The sequence below is a fragment of the Pyricularia pennisetigena genome, chromosome 2, assembly GCF_004337985.1.
Source record: "Pyricularia pennisetigena strain Br36 chromosome 2, whole genome shotgun sequence".
Taxonomy (NCBI): domain Eukaryota; kingdom Fungi; phylum Ascomycota; class Sordariomycetes; order Magnaporthales; family Pyriculariaceae; genus Pyricularia; species Pyricularia pennisetigena.
In genome coordinates, this window is record NC_043741.1 from 99,356 (window position 1) to 115,140 (window position 15,785).

The 15,785-nt window shown below is 51.9% G+C and overlaps 5 protein-coding genes across 5 annotated transcripts; 3 read left to right on the forward strand and 2 right to left on the reverse strand.

The window, feature by feature from the left end:
- Window positions 1-1,306: 1,306 nt before the first annotated feature.
- PpBr36_00027 (uncharacterized protein) lies at window positions 1,307-3,060 on the forward strand (the record flags this gene model as incomplete). The annotated part of the gene is made up of 2 exons (XM_029887220.1): window positions 1,307-1,814; window positions 1,922-3,060. 2 exons carry the CDS (start codon window positions 1,307-1,309, stop codon window positions 3,058-3,060), a joined length of 1,647 nt encoding a protein of 548 aa, XP_029752107.1.
- A 173-nt stretch (window positions 3,061-3,233) lies between these two features.
- Window positions 3,234-4,974, reverse strand: PpBr36_00028 (uncharacterized protein; the record flags this gene model as incomplete). The annotated part of the gene is made up of 4 exons (XM_029887221.1): window positions 3,234-3,644; window positions 3,737-4,044; window positions 4,142-4,458; window positions 4,571-4,974. The coding sequence occupies 4 exons, from the start codon at window positions 4,972-4,974 to the stop codon at window positions 3,234-3,236; spliced, it is 1,440 nt and encodes a 479-aa protein (XP_029752098.1).
- A 3,624-nt stretch (window positions 4,975-8,598) lies between these two features.
- On the forward strand, window positions 8,599-9,417 carry PpBr36_00029 (uncharacterized protein; the record flags this gene model as incomplete). Its single annotated transcript, XM_029887222.1, has 1 exon — window positions 8,599-9,417. One exon carries the CDS (start codon window positions 8,599-8,601, stop codon window positions 9,415-9,417), a length of 819 nt encoding a protein of 272 aa, XP_029752099.1.
- A 717-nt stretch (window positions 9,418-10,134) lies between these two features.
- Window positions 10,135-13,645, reverse strand: PpBr36_00030 (uncharacterized protein; the record flags this gene model as incomplete). The annotated part of the gene is made up of 3 exons (XM_029887223.1): window positions 10,135-10,821; window positions 10,926-11,516; window positions 11,642-13,645. The coding sequence occupies 3 exons, from the start codon at window positions 13,643-13,645 to the stop codon at window positions 10,135-10,137; spliced, it is 3,282 nt and encodes a 1,093-aa protein (XP_029751050.1).
- On the forward strand, window positions 10,981-13,679 carry PpBr36_00031 (uncharacterized protein; the record flags this gene model as incomplete). Its single annotated transcript, XM_029887224.1, has 3 exons — window positions 10,981-11,474; window positions 11,707-13,133; window positions 13,168-13,679. The coding sequence occupies 3 exons, from the start codon at window positions 10,981-10,983 to the stop codon at window positions 13,677-13,679; spliced, it is 2,433 nt and encodes an 810-aa protein (XP_029751049.1).
- Between the last annotated feature and the right edge of the window lie 2,106 nt (window positions 13,680-15,785).

Here is a 15,785-nt window from a genome sequence, read left to right on the forward strand (position 1 = left end):
TGGCGAAGTGCATTCGGAGCCATTCCTATCTCGTCGAAATAAGACGCATGATATCCAATCCAAGTGCTGCGAGAGTCTCCACGGGTGAGAAATAAGCACCCCCATTACAAAATGAGAGTGTCAGAACCATGTCGATTTCGAACAGCAGCGACCGGGGGGGTCTTTTGGTGCCTGTTTCTCATCACGCCTGAACCAATAACGTCGTGGCGGTCGACATGACGGCCTGCAGGCAGCGGCTTCGTCCTACTCCACATCTGTAAGCATGCTGTACACCTACTTGAAGCCAGGGACTATTCCATTAGTGGTGTGCCCGTGAGCACAGCTGACAGGAAGCAGACGAGAAAATAATTTTAAAGGATCAATTGTCTAGATCCAGGTCTCGCCTTGCCATGTTTTTGTGTGCCATTTTATTGCCGTACATTGTGGCATGCATGTGTTGGGAGTAGGAAAAAAGATGGGTTTTTGTAATCACCAAAAATTCCTTTTGTATATGTGGAGTCTGTGATCCCTTGGCGTAGCGGATTCTGTCGATCTCTACCGAACGACTGCCAACAAATTGACCAGCAGGCGGACAGGTAAGGCTGGCCAAACGGCGATGCGAAACGAAATAGAGAAATAGTCCGTTCATTCCGAACCCCCTCCCCAGGATTGCTGATTTGGCAGTTTTGCAATCCAAGTCATGGCCGTAGCCGCCTTGCCGCCGGATTTTTTCGGTGGCAGCTGAACTTGAGTGGCGCAGCGATCATTGCTGCAGCAGGGGTTCCAGCTGAGACGTTCGGACAGTGCAGATATTGGGTATAATTACTGACCTAGCTGGGAGGGAAAGTTGAGGTTTATTGCTACAGTAGTTTTTAAAGAGTGTCACAGAGCGGGCGCTTCGGTACGCACCTTGAGAAAGGGTTCTTTCCCCATGTTGTAAGACTCGACATGATTGGTCATGCGCACAACTGCAGTGGGCCTTGGGTTCAGAAGACTTCAGTTCATAGAGCAAAATATAATTTCTTGATTCCGTCACGTGACTGGCTTTGACATCTCGCGTACGATGACAACAAGAAGGTGTGAAATGCTCACGTGCAAAATTTGACCAAACGCCAAACGAAACGACATGACAAACAGACGCGCCTTCCTCACATAGGTTTTCGCTCTCCTTACTTCCCGACCTAAGGTACCTTCTACAGTAATTAGCTTCTACCTACAATTGGCCTGCCCCATGCAGATGCTGCAGCGCAGCAACAAAAGTGCGACGACGGGAAGGGGATTCGGTCTTTGAGCCACAGACAGTTACTGGCTGGCTGTCCATCTCGACATGGTACGACCGTCCAAGTCCATAACATCGCAAATTTACGTCAGCAGGTCATGCAGGTCTTGGTACGGCTCTCCGACGGCATCGGCAGGGCGTGTGCTAGTGCGCACTGCAGCTCTCACGGCTTTTAGCATCGGCATCAATCGTCGCCCTTTTTGCAACCTGCTCATCGGCAGCCCAAGACAAAATGCATTTCCTGTCCACCAACGGGTAAATTTTTCATCGTCGCCGACAACGGCCCAGGTCAAGAATGACGCTGGATCCCTAGCCACTCCGGCTCTATCTGGAACCTTTGCCGATCTGTTTTGCGGCATCGGCGCCGCCACTGTGGCCCTCTCGGAACTGGGTCTGAAATGCGTCTACGCCAACGACAATGATCCTCGAGCCGCCGCAACATATGAGCAAAACCTTCGGGGCGGGTTAGACTTTGTAGACAAACGCAGCATCGTCGATGCAGTGCGAGACGACTTGGAAAATATTCCCAGGGCAAACATGCTTGCGGCCAGTCTCCGTAAGTCACAGCCGCTGCTAACCCGTCATAGCCACTGTGTTGTGTCCAGTCGTCTCTCCTTTCCACACTCGCTGATAAGATGCAATAATCCCAACGGCTCGCATCAGCCGCTATGCGCCGTACCAGCTCTAGAGATCATAGCGACTATTTCCAGCTAGTTGTGGACTCTTTTCTCCGTCTCGTTCAATACCAACGCAACGAGGTCGTCCTGCTGGAGTTCGAGAAGAAGAGGGTCGCCAAAACCAGCACTGGTGGCGACGGGATGGAAGAAATTTGCAAAATTCTCGACCAGGCCGGTTACTGGATCGAATGGGAACTGTACTCTGCTGCGTCATTTGGACTGCCCCAGACCAGGGAGCATATTGTTGCTCTCGCCGTTCGCAAGGATCTAATCCCCGGCCCTTTTCGGCCCCCTCGCGCAGAAAATGAACCCGACCGGACCTTGGAACTCAAGGACTTTTTGCTGTCAATCGAGGACTATCAAAGACTCAACAAGTATAGGATTTGTTGGCCTGACGGCCGTGTGCCTGAGCCAATCGATGGCGTACTATTCCTCAAGTACCTGAATCAGATGCCCAGAAAACCCCCAAAAAGTTATCGCATCTTGCTCGACCATCGGGATCCTCTCCAGCGTCCAGCGGGTCGGTTCCGGTTCAACCAGATTCGAGTTGGCTGCCGGATAAAGGAAACAGGCAAAGGCGAGCCAACCAAACCTACCAATCACGAGGAACGCATATACCATCAGAGAGGCTGGTCGGGCTGCGTCACGGGGCGGGGCTATTTGGATATGGGCCACATCCTGACTTCGGGGCCCAGCGACGGCCACGGAGGCGTCGTGCCGTGTGTCAGGCAACTCCACCCTCGCGAGGGTGCGCGTCTGGTGGGCCTTCCCGACTCTTTTGTCCTGCCTGGGAACCAGAAACATGCCTGGACGTTGCTGGGGAAGACGGTTCCTCCACAGCTGCTCAAGTGGCCGCTGCTGAGCCTCGCCCGGGCCCACCCCCATCTCTTCGAGCCGGGACGTCCCGAGAAGCAGCCACCGCCCAGTTGGCCTGACGCATATCCACATTATCTGGCAAGGACTTACACGGAAGGTGCTGTCGGATCTTCCAAGATTCGCATGATGAGGGCCCTGAGAGAAAGGCTGGGAAAGGAGAGAATCTGTGGCGAGGTCTCAAAACGCGCCCAAGGTTTTCCAGGACCAGTCCAGGACCTAGTTCCGAGTGACGAAGTCGGTACTGTATAAATCTGCTGTGTTCCTAGCCATATATCTGTACACTTGTGGTAGAAATTAGACATCCATTTCCTAAAAGTCCCACTCGATGAGCACTATACAAAGACTGCCAAAATTTGGAGACATCATCATCCAGACCTTCAACAGGAGCCGGTACGGTTGCAGGCGTTGTCGTCACTAAAACTCTATTCAGCTGCAGCTCCTTGAGACTTCTCCCACTCCTCAATGGGGACGAGTCTATCCTTGGACCATATCCTATGCACCCACGGATGATACCATGCCGTGGCGGGGCAAAGGCGCTCGTCTGGATCCCAATGGAGGATCTTGCGGATGAAATCTAAAAACAAGACCTTGGATTCGCCGTCCAACGATTTGGGGCAAATGGCCTCGAGGGTGTAGGTGGGAGGTGGTAAAGCGATGGGTCCCCTCCAGCTGCCGCTTTCATCCCAGAATTTGAGCGACTTCTCGCTCCTTTTGAGGAATTCCAACGGAGGTGGACCAAGCAGGCCGACCATCAAGGACAAATGGCGGGCTTCATCCAAATCGGTACCGACATAATGGCCAAACAAGCCTTTGTTGTTCAGCATCCGCCATATCTAGCAAAATAACAGAGATTAGATTATACTCCCAAAAGGTCGGAATCGACAAATCGAAAACAAAAAAAAGGAAGCAGGGAAAAACTACATACGGTAATACCAAAGCACCACATATCGACCGAATAGCCCCACGGCATATTAAGAATCACCTCGGGTGGTCGATAATGCTCCGGCATTAGGGGAAGCCCACGCTGCAAATCGTGGTTTGGACATATACGTGCGCTGCTCAAATCACACAGGACCAGGGGGCTTTCTCCGTTTATAATATGCCTGGTGGCATGTATGACGACGCCCTCTTTTGCAACTTTTCTCGGCGATGGAGTGACGAGCTCGTCTTGCTCACACTGCTCGAGCACGTTCTCGTCGGTCAGAGTCAGATGCAGATTTCCGGAATGAACGTCTCATAGTTGCAAACACTTTTTTGTCAGCTTTGGAACGAAAAAAAGTAAACAGGAAAACGGTTCGCTTCACTTACCCGCCATGCACCACGTATATACTGCGCAGGTAGTCGAGAGCCGTCACGGTGGACTGGGTCAAGAGCACCGCATTCAACTCGGGGAAGACGCCCGCGGGCGTGTACGTCTGCAAGGCCCTTACACTAAGTCCCAGAGGCCGCAGGACAAGCACGTCGTGGGTGCTGCTGTCGGAACTCTGGATGGTGAAGTGCTCTTCCGGGAACCGAACCCTTTCGTGGCCGCCGTGGTCTGCCTTGTGGTTGACAAATTTCTGAAAGTGCCGAAAGCATTCAAGCTCCCGATTGCTCTCCATCCTGCCCTGCCGGATAAACACCTTCAACACGACGTAACGATGCTCACTGGCGGACGAAATGGTGGATGTTTCTGTGAGCGCTGAGCAAGGTTTTTTTTTTTTTTTTTTTTTTTTTTTGCATATGATATTCAAAGTTCAAAAAAGTGAGAAAACCTTACGCCAAGTCTTTGCATAGCCATATCGTCGACGTCGACCCGTAGCCAAACTTTGATACGACTTGATACCGCTCATTCAAGACCTCTCCGATATGAATGGGATAGAACAAGGCGGGATGGTAGTAATTCAATTTCTCCTCCTCAAACTTGACGGATGGATCGATCTCTTGGAACCCAGTCGTTGGAAAATTCAGCGGTTTCAAGCGCGACTTGTTGGTCGAACCAACAGAGCCAGCGCAATGGCCCGACGATGCGGCGCTGCACGAGAACATGGCCGCTGCGGTGTAGGTAGGTGATGCTCGAAGTAAAAGACCTACGCGGGTAGCACGATACTCCGGCGTGGCAAGTGAGATTTGGATGGGGATACGACGGAGGCAGGTAGACCAAGAAAGACGTGCTGGCAGCATTTTGATGGTTCTTGTTGGGATGGATGAGATTTGGCAACAGATGTTGTTGGTCATGATGCACGGGGAAAAACAAACAAAGCGCCAAGTCACGTGAAACGATGAGGTTCAGCTTGCATGGGCCACTGACAGTTTGCCATTACGATATTTCTTTTTTTTTTCGTACCTATGTTCAAAATAAATGGGTTGTATATTTTTTTGGAGAATATACGGTGCTAGCTTGTGCTGCGGACGCCTTGGAAAGTAAATCAACTTTGTGGTGTTGTTGGATAGAGAACTTGCAGTAACGTTGGGCTCCACATCTCCGACCCCCCTAAAGTCCGGCCCCCTTGAAAAATGTAACGACGAAATACCCCTTTTATAAACCGATTTAAATGTAAACCTATCAACGCACAATAATACAATCATTGTCAGGCTCTCCCGGTTCGCTAACCTCTTCTCCATCGTTCAAATCCTCTAAACAGTCCCTATTATTTTCCTGTGCTTCATAAACGTTTTTTTTGCTGACCAAAAGCTCGTTGGGATCCGGAATTACCCTTTTCCTTTTGACCGGCCGTACCGCCTCCAATTTTGCTTTTAACAAACTGATTTTTTGCTGAGCTTCAGCCAATAAGATATCCTTGGTTTCGAAGCTTTTTTGGACTTTTGCAAACAAAAGCCGTGAAGTGGCGTTACTTTTTTCGGACCGGGAAATTTCCTGTAGTTGAAGTCGAATATCTCGGGTCGTTTTAGGGGTTTTCCAAATAAGTAAAGATTGGTCGTTAATTTTTTGGTTTGGGCTTTCCGGTGTTTTATCCCTTTGGAAGCCGTTATTTCTACCTTTTTCGACGTTGGCGTTGCTATTTTCTAATAAAAACGGGTTTAAAAGTGGTTTTGCCAAGTTCACCGGCCATAACCCCGTCGTACGCCAACCAGATTGAATGGTTTTTGCTATAAATGCTTTTGATCTGGCTTTTCGATAGCAAAGTAGAAAGTTTCGTTTCCCAACAACCGTTGAACAGCAAAACTGGTTTACAAATCCCAGGTGACGTCGATAAGCTTCCTTTAACGGCCCAAAAACCGATAAATCCAACGGTTGAAGAACGTGCGACGAATGAGGAGGTAAATATAAAAGCTGAATATTATTTTGGAGGCAAACAAGCATAAACTCGTCGCTGACGTGTGATCCGTGGCCGTCGAGAACTAATAAACGCTTTTCAGGAGTTAAAGGTTGGGTATTTGGAATAAACACCTTTTTTAACCATTCGATACCTGTTTCATTATTTGTCCACCCGTTTTCTGTTGCATGAAATTGCCAGGTATCGAAAGGACTTAAATCAGCTGGAAACCATTGTTGCTGTACGTTTTTCCCCTTAAATATAACGAGGGGAGGTATAACAGCCCCCGTAGCTGATACACATTCGATTATGCTCGTCCAACCCCGCGTTCCAGGCTCTTTTCGCTGTAATGGCCGGATTTTATTACGCCCTAACACCAGGCCATTAGATCCTTTGCCTTCCATTATACCTGTTTCGTCCATATTCCAACGGTTGGCCGGTTTTATAGTATCGATAACGGGATTTTTCAAATAGGACCACCAAGATTTAATTACCTCGGTTGTAGCCCCATTAACCCGGGCATTTTCTATTCGCCGGGGCCTTTGGGTTTTCAAAATTGGATATCGGGCTATAAAACGGCTAACCCAATGTTTCCCAAGGCTTTTTCTTTCTCCGGCGGCCTGAAGAATTCGTTCCGCAAAATAGCGTAGTTCTTGATGCGTTGGCGGAAGGCCTAACGCGGCCTGCGCAAGTACCCAATCTGCCAAATAGGTCTCCTGCTCCTGTGAAAGCCTTTGACAAAATCTTTTCGCTTGTTGAATTGACTGGGCCCCCTTTAAACGATCGTGAAGGGTACTCCGAGGAATACCCCATTTTTGCGAGGTTTTGTGAACTGATTTGCCATTTCTTATGTCAGAAATGGCAGCAAGAAGCTGATTTTCAGTGTACTGTTTCATTGGAAAGTTTGGAGCAAGAATCTTCAAAATGCAAGTTCTAAAGTGAAAAATTCGTCTAGATATTTATAAAATAAAACAAAGGGTTGACGTGGCTGAGTAGATATTTTTAGGGGCCGGACTTTAGGGGGGTCGGAGATGTGGAGCCCAACGTTATTCATCTGTTTGCTCCTGGCTCCACTTTCCTCGCTATCCTCTTCGCAATACTTGTTTTCGTCCTCTTCCGGAAAGGTGTTAGCCATCCAACAAGTCTTATCTGCTAATTAGATACAGTGGCTAGGGCGTACACCGGCCTTGGGTATCTATGCATAGTCGTAGCAGTGGGTTTGTGCTCCAATAGCGTGGGGCTGTTTGATATGAGGCTGGGTAAATCGTTGTGCCTGCAAGATAATGCGGCCGGGAAGAACGAGCTGGTTCCAGTCTGGGAAGAATATGCTTGCTGATATTGCAGCTTATTACCTTGACATAAAAAATCTTGCATTTTGGCACACACACCTTAGTGGTAGGATGTCAACTTTGTCTCTGGTAGATATTTCATGCCCTTACTTTGGCCTCCAGCCTCCCATAGATAAACGAGGAAAGCTTTTTATTCACATTCCAACCTTCCCAATGCCAGTCCCACAGCTTGCACAATTCACCTTTCGCAGCAAGGTTCCTCCAGGAATAGTCCTGGCCGTCTGAGCACTGTCGGACTTGGGACAAACTACACGAGCCAAAGGGTTTCTAGAAGTATGTGCAGTTTCACCGACGAGTTAGCCAACTGCCTTGTCACATGCGAAGCTGTGAGGCCGTTGCTCAAACCCAATGAAAGAAGTACAAAGCCTGGGACCATCGCGGTGCTTGTACTCGCCCTTAGGGTTTGATGTAGGCCCATCAGGTACCTTTTGAAAGGGTGGTGGATTTTGGGAGGGATTAGTTTTGGGCTTATTAGTTTCTCGGGGGGTTTTTATTGGTGTGTTACTTTGGTTGTTTGGGAAAGGACCATGAGTTGTTCCTGGGCTAAACTTCATGTTACTCTTTCCAACCTATGTTTTGGGCTGGACTTGCTGCTGGGATATTTGGATTCGATCTTTTCACTACTTGGGCAATTTCACCCCTGAAGATATGCTGCGCGGTTGCCATTTCCATTTGATACAGTGCAAAATACCAAGTAAATAAAGCTTGACGCGCTCTCTCCTACCAACTGCCTTCTTTGTTATTCGGCTACAAACTGTTACCGGGTGGAACCAAAAAAAGCACAATGGAAGACGGAGTGCATCTGATGGATCATGTGGCCCTATTCAATTATGCTTTTGTGTTTGTTTGCAGGGCATTGCTGCAGGACTAGCTTCACTTTTGCACGCCACGACAGCAGAGAAACAAATCAAATCATATTTGTCTGGGAGCCCAACCTCGCAAATTTCATAGGTATATTCGCACTTAAACCCATGCACGTGCTCGAATTTCTCGTTCCCAAGTTCGTCCTTTCAATTCCGTATTTTACCATGAAAGTCACTGACACATAATCCCACATCAATCATCAATGTCACTTACCCACCTCAGATATATCATATATGCCGCGCAGGATCTGTCAAGCTCAAGTAAACACACAAGATTTTCACATCATTATCAGAAACAAAAACGCCGGAGTCCCCGTAATGACATCGGGTCTCCCAAACACCGACATGGAATTGTCGGAACTAAAGTGCATCGTCTCCAAATTCGACACACTGTCCGACTACTCTGACAGCGAGACCGAGATCTTCAAGCACCCCGACCCAAGAAATCTCCAGAGTCTGCTCCGGCCATGCCTCAAAAGGCCGTCGCAGCAGACATCATCCAGCCCGACAACGCCGAGCGCGAAGGACGGTGTTGCCGCCGAATGCCGCAAGACGGCACGGTTTGCAGCGGCGCACCTGCTGGCAAGATGTCTCGTCACGGGCAGGGTCGTGCCGACGCGCGAGGAAGAGCGCGCCGCCGCGATCGACGGGGACGGGCTCGACGCGGGCGGCGGGGATCGTCGGAGGCAGCAGAGGAGACAGAAGCGGGCAAGGCAGCGGGCCGGCCAAAAGCAACACGGCGGTGGCGGCAACCTCCTGGATGACGAGCTAGCTTTTCACCAGGATATAGGCGGCAAGTCGGATCATCAATCTTCTTGCCGTTCGAAAACAGCACCGACGACTCCTCGGCGGTCGACCTTGAAAGAAGCCGCCAGCACCAAGGGCGAAGCCGCCACAGACTTTGAACCAGAAACTGTCGGGCCAAAAGACGATAACCTGCCTACTGACACGGGAGAAGAAAGCGCATCGGCAGAGGACCCGGAGGAGCTGGCTCTGGACGAGACTTTAATCGAGGCCTGTCGGAACGCCGCGGTTAATTCGGGGGACACCGCGCCGCTGCGGAGCATCAAGAAGTTTGCCTGGCAGAGGAGATGGGCCGGGTCTCGGGATGCGAACCGCCTGGGTCTGAACAGTTAGTTGATTAAAAGATCAAGTAGGAATACCAACATTGTTCGAATTCACATGCTATTCGTTCGAAGCCGTATCACTATTGCAACATTGTATGGAATAATTGTATTGTTGACTGTTTCAAGGATGTACAGATTACTTTGTTTTCTATAAGTATAGGTTGAATTAACTGGCCATCTATTCGACGCCGCGGCTATTACAACCTTTGTACACGTGCACACTTTACATTGTGCATTTTACATCGCTCGTCAAGCCTCTACTTTCATACTGGCGGTGGCGAGACATATGTATAAAGAATCTGTTGTAGTTGTTTGGTTTGTAACTTGTGTCAACATATCAATTCAGGAGACCGAGCCTCTTTTTGTAGGCTAGATAGATATCTTTGCTAACGAACCGACCTCTGAAAGCCGGTATTGAGCTGAGCCAGAAATAAAAAAAAAAACAACCGGCTCATGTGTAGAAAAGGGTGTGTTTGATATCCAGTTGCCTGTCACCCAGATCATTGTCATCTTTATGAAAAGAAAAGAAAAAGAGAAATACTTTTACCCAGCCCACGACCGTCAACACAAAGGTATCACATATTCATAGCGGTGCGAAAATGGCAGCGTGAAGAAAAAAAAGAGAAAAAACCCCGCCGCTCCCATCGTTTTCCCATCTCTAGTTGAAAGGGACCTCCACTCTCACTCGGGATAACAGAGAGAGAGAAAAAAAAAAAAAAAAAAGAGCTCATGCCTCCTCCTTCTTGGCGTAGGGCGTCTCTCCCGTCGAAGTCCGGTCGCCCAGCGTCCGCGTCTCCGAGTCGCTGGTGAGAGCAACGCCGCTGAGGTTGAAGTAGGCGCCAAAGACCCTGCTCTCGAGGTCGTGCTTGTTGCCGGCGCCGTAGGGCTCGTTCTTGCGGGCGCGGCGGCGGAACCAGACGCGCTTGGCCCACTTCCAGGCCTCGCAGCCGACGAAGAAGAGCAGGGAGGCGACGAAGACGATGCCCCACTCCCACGAGATGCCGGCGTGCTTGAAGACGACGGTGCTGAGGACGGGGATGTAGAGCAGCGGGAAGATGGTGACGAAGCCGGCCACGATGCTGAAGAAGAGGAGCTTGTTGCGCCACACGTCCCAGAACCACTGCGTAAAGTACTTGGTCGACTTGGGCTGCATGCGGAAGAAGGACCGGCGCATGTGCAGCATCTCCCAGGCCAGGAAGAGCGCGAACCACGTGAGGGCGGCAAAGGTCGTCGCGCGCGCCCGGTACACCGTGTCGCACGACTCCGAGTATCTGTTGTTGCAGTTCGAGCCCAGGTTGCCGTCGCCAAAGCCAAACATGACCAGCAGGAAAGATGCCAGACACAGCGCCGCCGTCCACAGGCCGTAGGCAAACATGTCTGCCACGAGCTCCCAGGTGAAGATGCCTGCTTTCATCTATTTTTTTTTTTTTTTTTCAAGGTGGGAACGTTAGTTATGAAAATCAGAAAGCGCGGTACAACTATGAGGACAGCATAAAAGAAAAAAAAAAAAAAACTTACGTCGTGCGGTGGCCGGTCCATTACATCCGGCGCAGCAATCTCGAACCCGAGGGCCATGTCGGGTAGTCCAGACGTGATCATGATGATCCACATGACCTCGACGGGCGCAAGCGGAAAGACGGACAGGCCGCTCTCGTCCTTGAAAGCCAGACCGATCAAGAGGGTGCAGGCCTGCGCAATGTTGCAAGCGAGAACGTGCAGCACAAACTTTTGGATATTGTCAAACATGCGGCGGCCCTCCTCGACGGCGTTGAGGATGCTGGCAAAGTTGTCGTCGGTGAGGATGATGTCGGAAGCCTCCTTGGCCACGTCGGATCCGCTCTCTCCCATGGCGATGCCGACGTCGGCGCGCTTGAGGGACGGCGAATCGTTGACGCCGTCGCCCGTCATGGCCACGAAGCGGTTGCGGCGGTGGAGCGCCTCGATCATGCGGACCTTTGTCTGCGGTGCGCAGCGCGCCACCACCAGCGGCAGGCGCGGGAGGCGGTCGATCTGGTCGTCGCTGAGCTTGTCAAAGTCGCTGGCTGCCATGACCATGGTCTTGGCCACGTCGGCCGAGATTTCACCCATGCGGCTCGGGAGGATACCGACCTGTTTTTTTTTTTTTTTTGGAGGGGGGAGGGAGTGGCTTGTTAGTATCGACTCTCGAGTACGACGCTATTAAATTTCACACAAGATAACAAAAAAAAAAAAAAAAAAAAAAAAAAAAAACTAACCTCAATGGCGATGGCCCTGGCAGTCTCGGGATGGTCACCCGTCAACATGTGTACGCTCACCCCAGCCTGGTGGAACTTCTTGACCGAAGGCGCCGACTCGGGACGGGGCGGGTCGTAGATGCCAATGAGGCCCTGGAAGACGAGCTCGTGTTCAAAGTCCTTGCGGTCGAGGCTCTCGTGGTTGTCGACCTTGCCGATGTTGCGCTTGCTGGCCAGAGACAAGACGCGCAGACCGAGCTTGGCCAGGACCTCGAGGTTGGCAGTGATGTCCTTCTCGTGCTCCTCGGTGAAAGGGATGATGTCGTCTCCCATCTGGATCTTGTGGCAGGACGGAATGACGCGCTCCGTGGCGCCCTTGGTGAAGAGGCTCGTCTCGCCGGTTTCCGTGTCCTCGAAGATGACCGACATCTTCTTGACGTCCGAGTCGAAGGGGAACTCGGCGATTTGGTTCCAGCGCTTGCCCTCTCCCGAGAGGCTGAGACGGTTCCAGTCGAAGCGGGTGGCGAAGACCTGGATGGCGATCTCGGTCGGGTCGCCGCGGGCATGCCACTCGCCTTCCTTGGTCTGGTGCACCGTCGCGAGGTTGGCCAGCGAGGCGAGGTTGAGGTAGTCTCGCAGCAGTGGCGTGTCCAAGACCCGCTGCTTGGCCTGGTCGTTGGGGATCAGCGTACCCTCGGCGTCGGCGCCGCGGAAGTTGATCTCGCGGGGCTGCTCCGGGCGGTGGCCGATCTCGCCGACGGTGGGGTTGAACGGCTCGCCGGTCTTGCTGACCGAGTAGGTGCCGTGTCCGGGAATCCAAGCCTTGCGGACAACCATGTTACCCTGCGTCAGAGTGCCGGTCTTGTCCGAGCAGATGTTGGTGACGCCGCCGAGGGCTTCGAGGGACTTGAGCTTGCGCACAATGACATGGCGCTGAACCATCCGTTTGGTACCGGCGGCCATGGTGATAGTCAGGACGACGACGAGCGAGGCCGGAAGCATGGCAACACCGGTCGCCACGGCGTAGATGACAACTTCCTGCGAGGTGTCGAACTCGTTGGCACCAAGGACGATGATGGCGCAAATGATGGCGGTGCCGAAGAGGACGACGGCCAACTTTGCCAGCTTGCGCTGCAGCGGAGTTCCGACGTTCACACCCAGGAAACGACCAATGGCGTCAGTGACGGTCAGGGACCAGGCTTGCATGTGCCGGCCAACACCAGCCGAGCCGTCCTCCTTGCGCTTGACAGGCCGGCGCTTCGAGTCTTTGCCGCGGAGGGCCGCAGCGATTTGGCCAATCTCGGTGTACATGCCAGTCGCGAAGACGATGCCCCTCGCACGACCTTTGGTGACGGTCGACGAGCTGTAAGCCACGTTGAGGCGATCTCCCGGTCCCGTGTCGTCGTCGTAGGTCTGAGCGGCTTCTTTACGGATCGGGAGCGACTCGCCGGTCAGGAGCGCCTCGTTGGTCTCAAAGTTGACAGCCTCAATGATGCGCACGTCGGCCGGGATGGTGTCTCCCGTCTTGAGCTCCACCATGTCTCCAGGCACAATCTCGACCGTCGGCACCGTGGTGTTGCGTCCATCGCGGACGGCCTGCGCCGTGGGCGAACTCAGGGACCGTAGCGAATCCATCGTCTTTGCGGCCTTGAGCTCCTGCTGGAAGCCCACCGTGATGTTCAAGAGGATGACCGCCGCCACGACGCAACCCTCGATGATGGACTCGATGCCGAAGGATGCCGCCATGGCCAGGATCAGCACCAAAGTCATGGCGTTGGCGATCTGCGCGATCAGGATGTTCCAGGGTTTCACGCCTTCCTGCTCGCCAAACTCGTTGCGGCCAAACTCCTCGAGGCGCTTCTTGGCCTCGGCCGGAGTCAGACCGTCTTCCGGGTTCGCCTGTAGCTCCTCCACTACCTTCTCTGTTACGAGGGCGTGGGGCGGCCGCGAGAGCGGCTTGTTGGATTGGCCCGATACATGGTTAGCCAATGCCTCCTCGGCGGCTTTGGCCGATTTGCTGGGCATGGTTGATCTGGCGACGTCTCGGGTCCTGCTATGAAGCTGTTGTTGGGGAGACAAAAGTCACAAAGCTGGTATTCGTCCAAAGACAGAGCTGGACTGTATCTCGACTCGGCTATTCTTTTTGTGATTTATTTCAACAATGTCGTTGGGGCATGAGGTGTGTTGGGCTTTGTTGTTTCAGGGGTATGGCATCGAGAACGTGTCCTCCTGAATCTGCGGGCTTGCAACTTGGCTGGTGTTCATCTGGTCTTCTCTTCAGTCAGGACTGGCAGAGAAACGATACCTTGATGACTTGGGAGAAGACGCAGTTGCCAGAAGAAAAAGAAGAAGAAAAAAAAAAAAAAAGAAAACGTGATAAAGGACGGGAAAAAGGAAGAGCCCGGTTATGTTCTGACAAGAGCAATGGAAATGGTCATCAACGGAGCAGGAAGGCCGGGCGAAGGTTAGTACATGTACTTGTCGTCACATAGGCGTTAGTAGGTAAGCTCGCCATGGACGAATATGGACACCACACTGTATCCCTGCATCCAACAAGCAGCTTCGTAGTGTTGTGGATACGTACCCAGGGACCGACTAGGGTGGGAAGTTCAAGGATCCCCACCCCCTGTCCAGTGCGGCTCTGGGCATTTTCTGGGTATGACTTCATACTGGGCACGTTGCCCGCCACCAGGGCCCCGGCCGCAAGTATCTTGTCATTACAAGCGATAAGAATGACAGTGCCGGGTGCCTTTTGGTGGGGTAGTTGGTGCAAGGCACAAAAGAGAGAAAGGAAAAAAAAAAAAACACGTTGGACCTCTCCAAGAAACTAATCAGCCCAGGCAGAGGCGCAGAAGGGGCACGTGAGCAAGCAATCGAGACGGCTTACTGGGTCGGCTGTCGAGAAATAAGTAGCCAAGGTTGCCAAAGAAGGAAAAAGAAAAACATCTGCTGGGTAATTAAACCAATCTTCTGGTACCGTCCCAACCAACGGCGGTAAGGATTGTGCGGCACAAATGGTACAAAGTCATGCCCCCGTTGAACATTGCGGTACTTGCTCGACGTCTACTTGACGCCCAAGGCACACTGTCAGCCCCGCTCCGGACTGCCAACTCCAGACCGCCCAGGCGAGCGCCGAGACTTCCGCCGAGAGTCTCGGCGAGGTGGACCCCATGTGTTTATCTCGGCACCAAGGCCTCTTGGTATTGGGCGAACGTGTGCAATGGATATTGTATAGTGGAAAAACCGGAGAGGCACCGAAGACTGAGTCGACTACTGCTGGTCGGGTCGACCCTGCCGCACGATCATTCGTCATCAGTTTGACTTGTTGAATGTTTGCCCGGTTATAGTCAGCGGCGAAGCGAGAGGGGAGGGGAAAAAAAGAAAAAAAAAAAAAAAAAAAGACGAGAGAGCTCATCAAAGTCGACCGACATATTCAGCAGACAGCTTATTAATGCTTGGCCCAAGAACAAATCAGAGAAATCACCTCTTTAGAAATTCGGTTTCTCGCCATATTTGGTTGAAGAAGTTCGGTGGGCGGCAGACTTCGGCTAATCGGCACAGGTCAGTCGCGGAATTGGACCCGTACTATAAACTCCCCAGAGCGACGAGCAACTCCAGGAGGGGGAGGAGTAAAAGCATCACAGCGCTGAGCACGTCTAAACGACTCCTGCCGCTTGGCGTGGAGGGTGAAAGACTGGGCAGGCGTCTTGTCTTTTTTTTTGTTCGTGGTGCAAACCGAGAAAATTTTAGCATGGGTACGAAGCAACAAGGAAAATTGTACGATGCGGTTCCAGAGCAGTACGATTTGCGGCAATTTTGAACGTCCAATGCGAGAGGGAGGTTTGCTGCAATGGCGCAACTAGCGCAGGTCGGTCGAGTTGCCGCATTGCTGCAGGCGATGGCTTCTAGAAAACTTCGTGACATGCTTCATGCTTGCTAATGGATGCGGCAAATCATGTACGACGAAAGTAGGTACACGAGGTACATCACTGGATTGGAGAGACGGGTGAGAGGATGAAGGTTAGTGAGGTGACACGGCAGAGCCGATGACCCCGCCCCGTCCTGATTGGTCATACAGACGCGCCGAAATACCAGTTCAAGGTCCAAGATTATTTATTTATTGATTTATTTATCAGCTCCCACAACCTCGGGCATCATCGTTTTG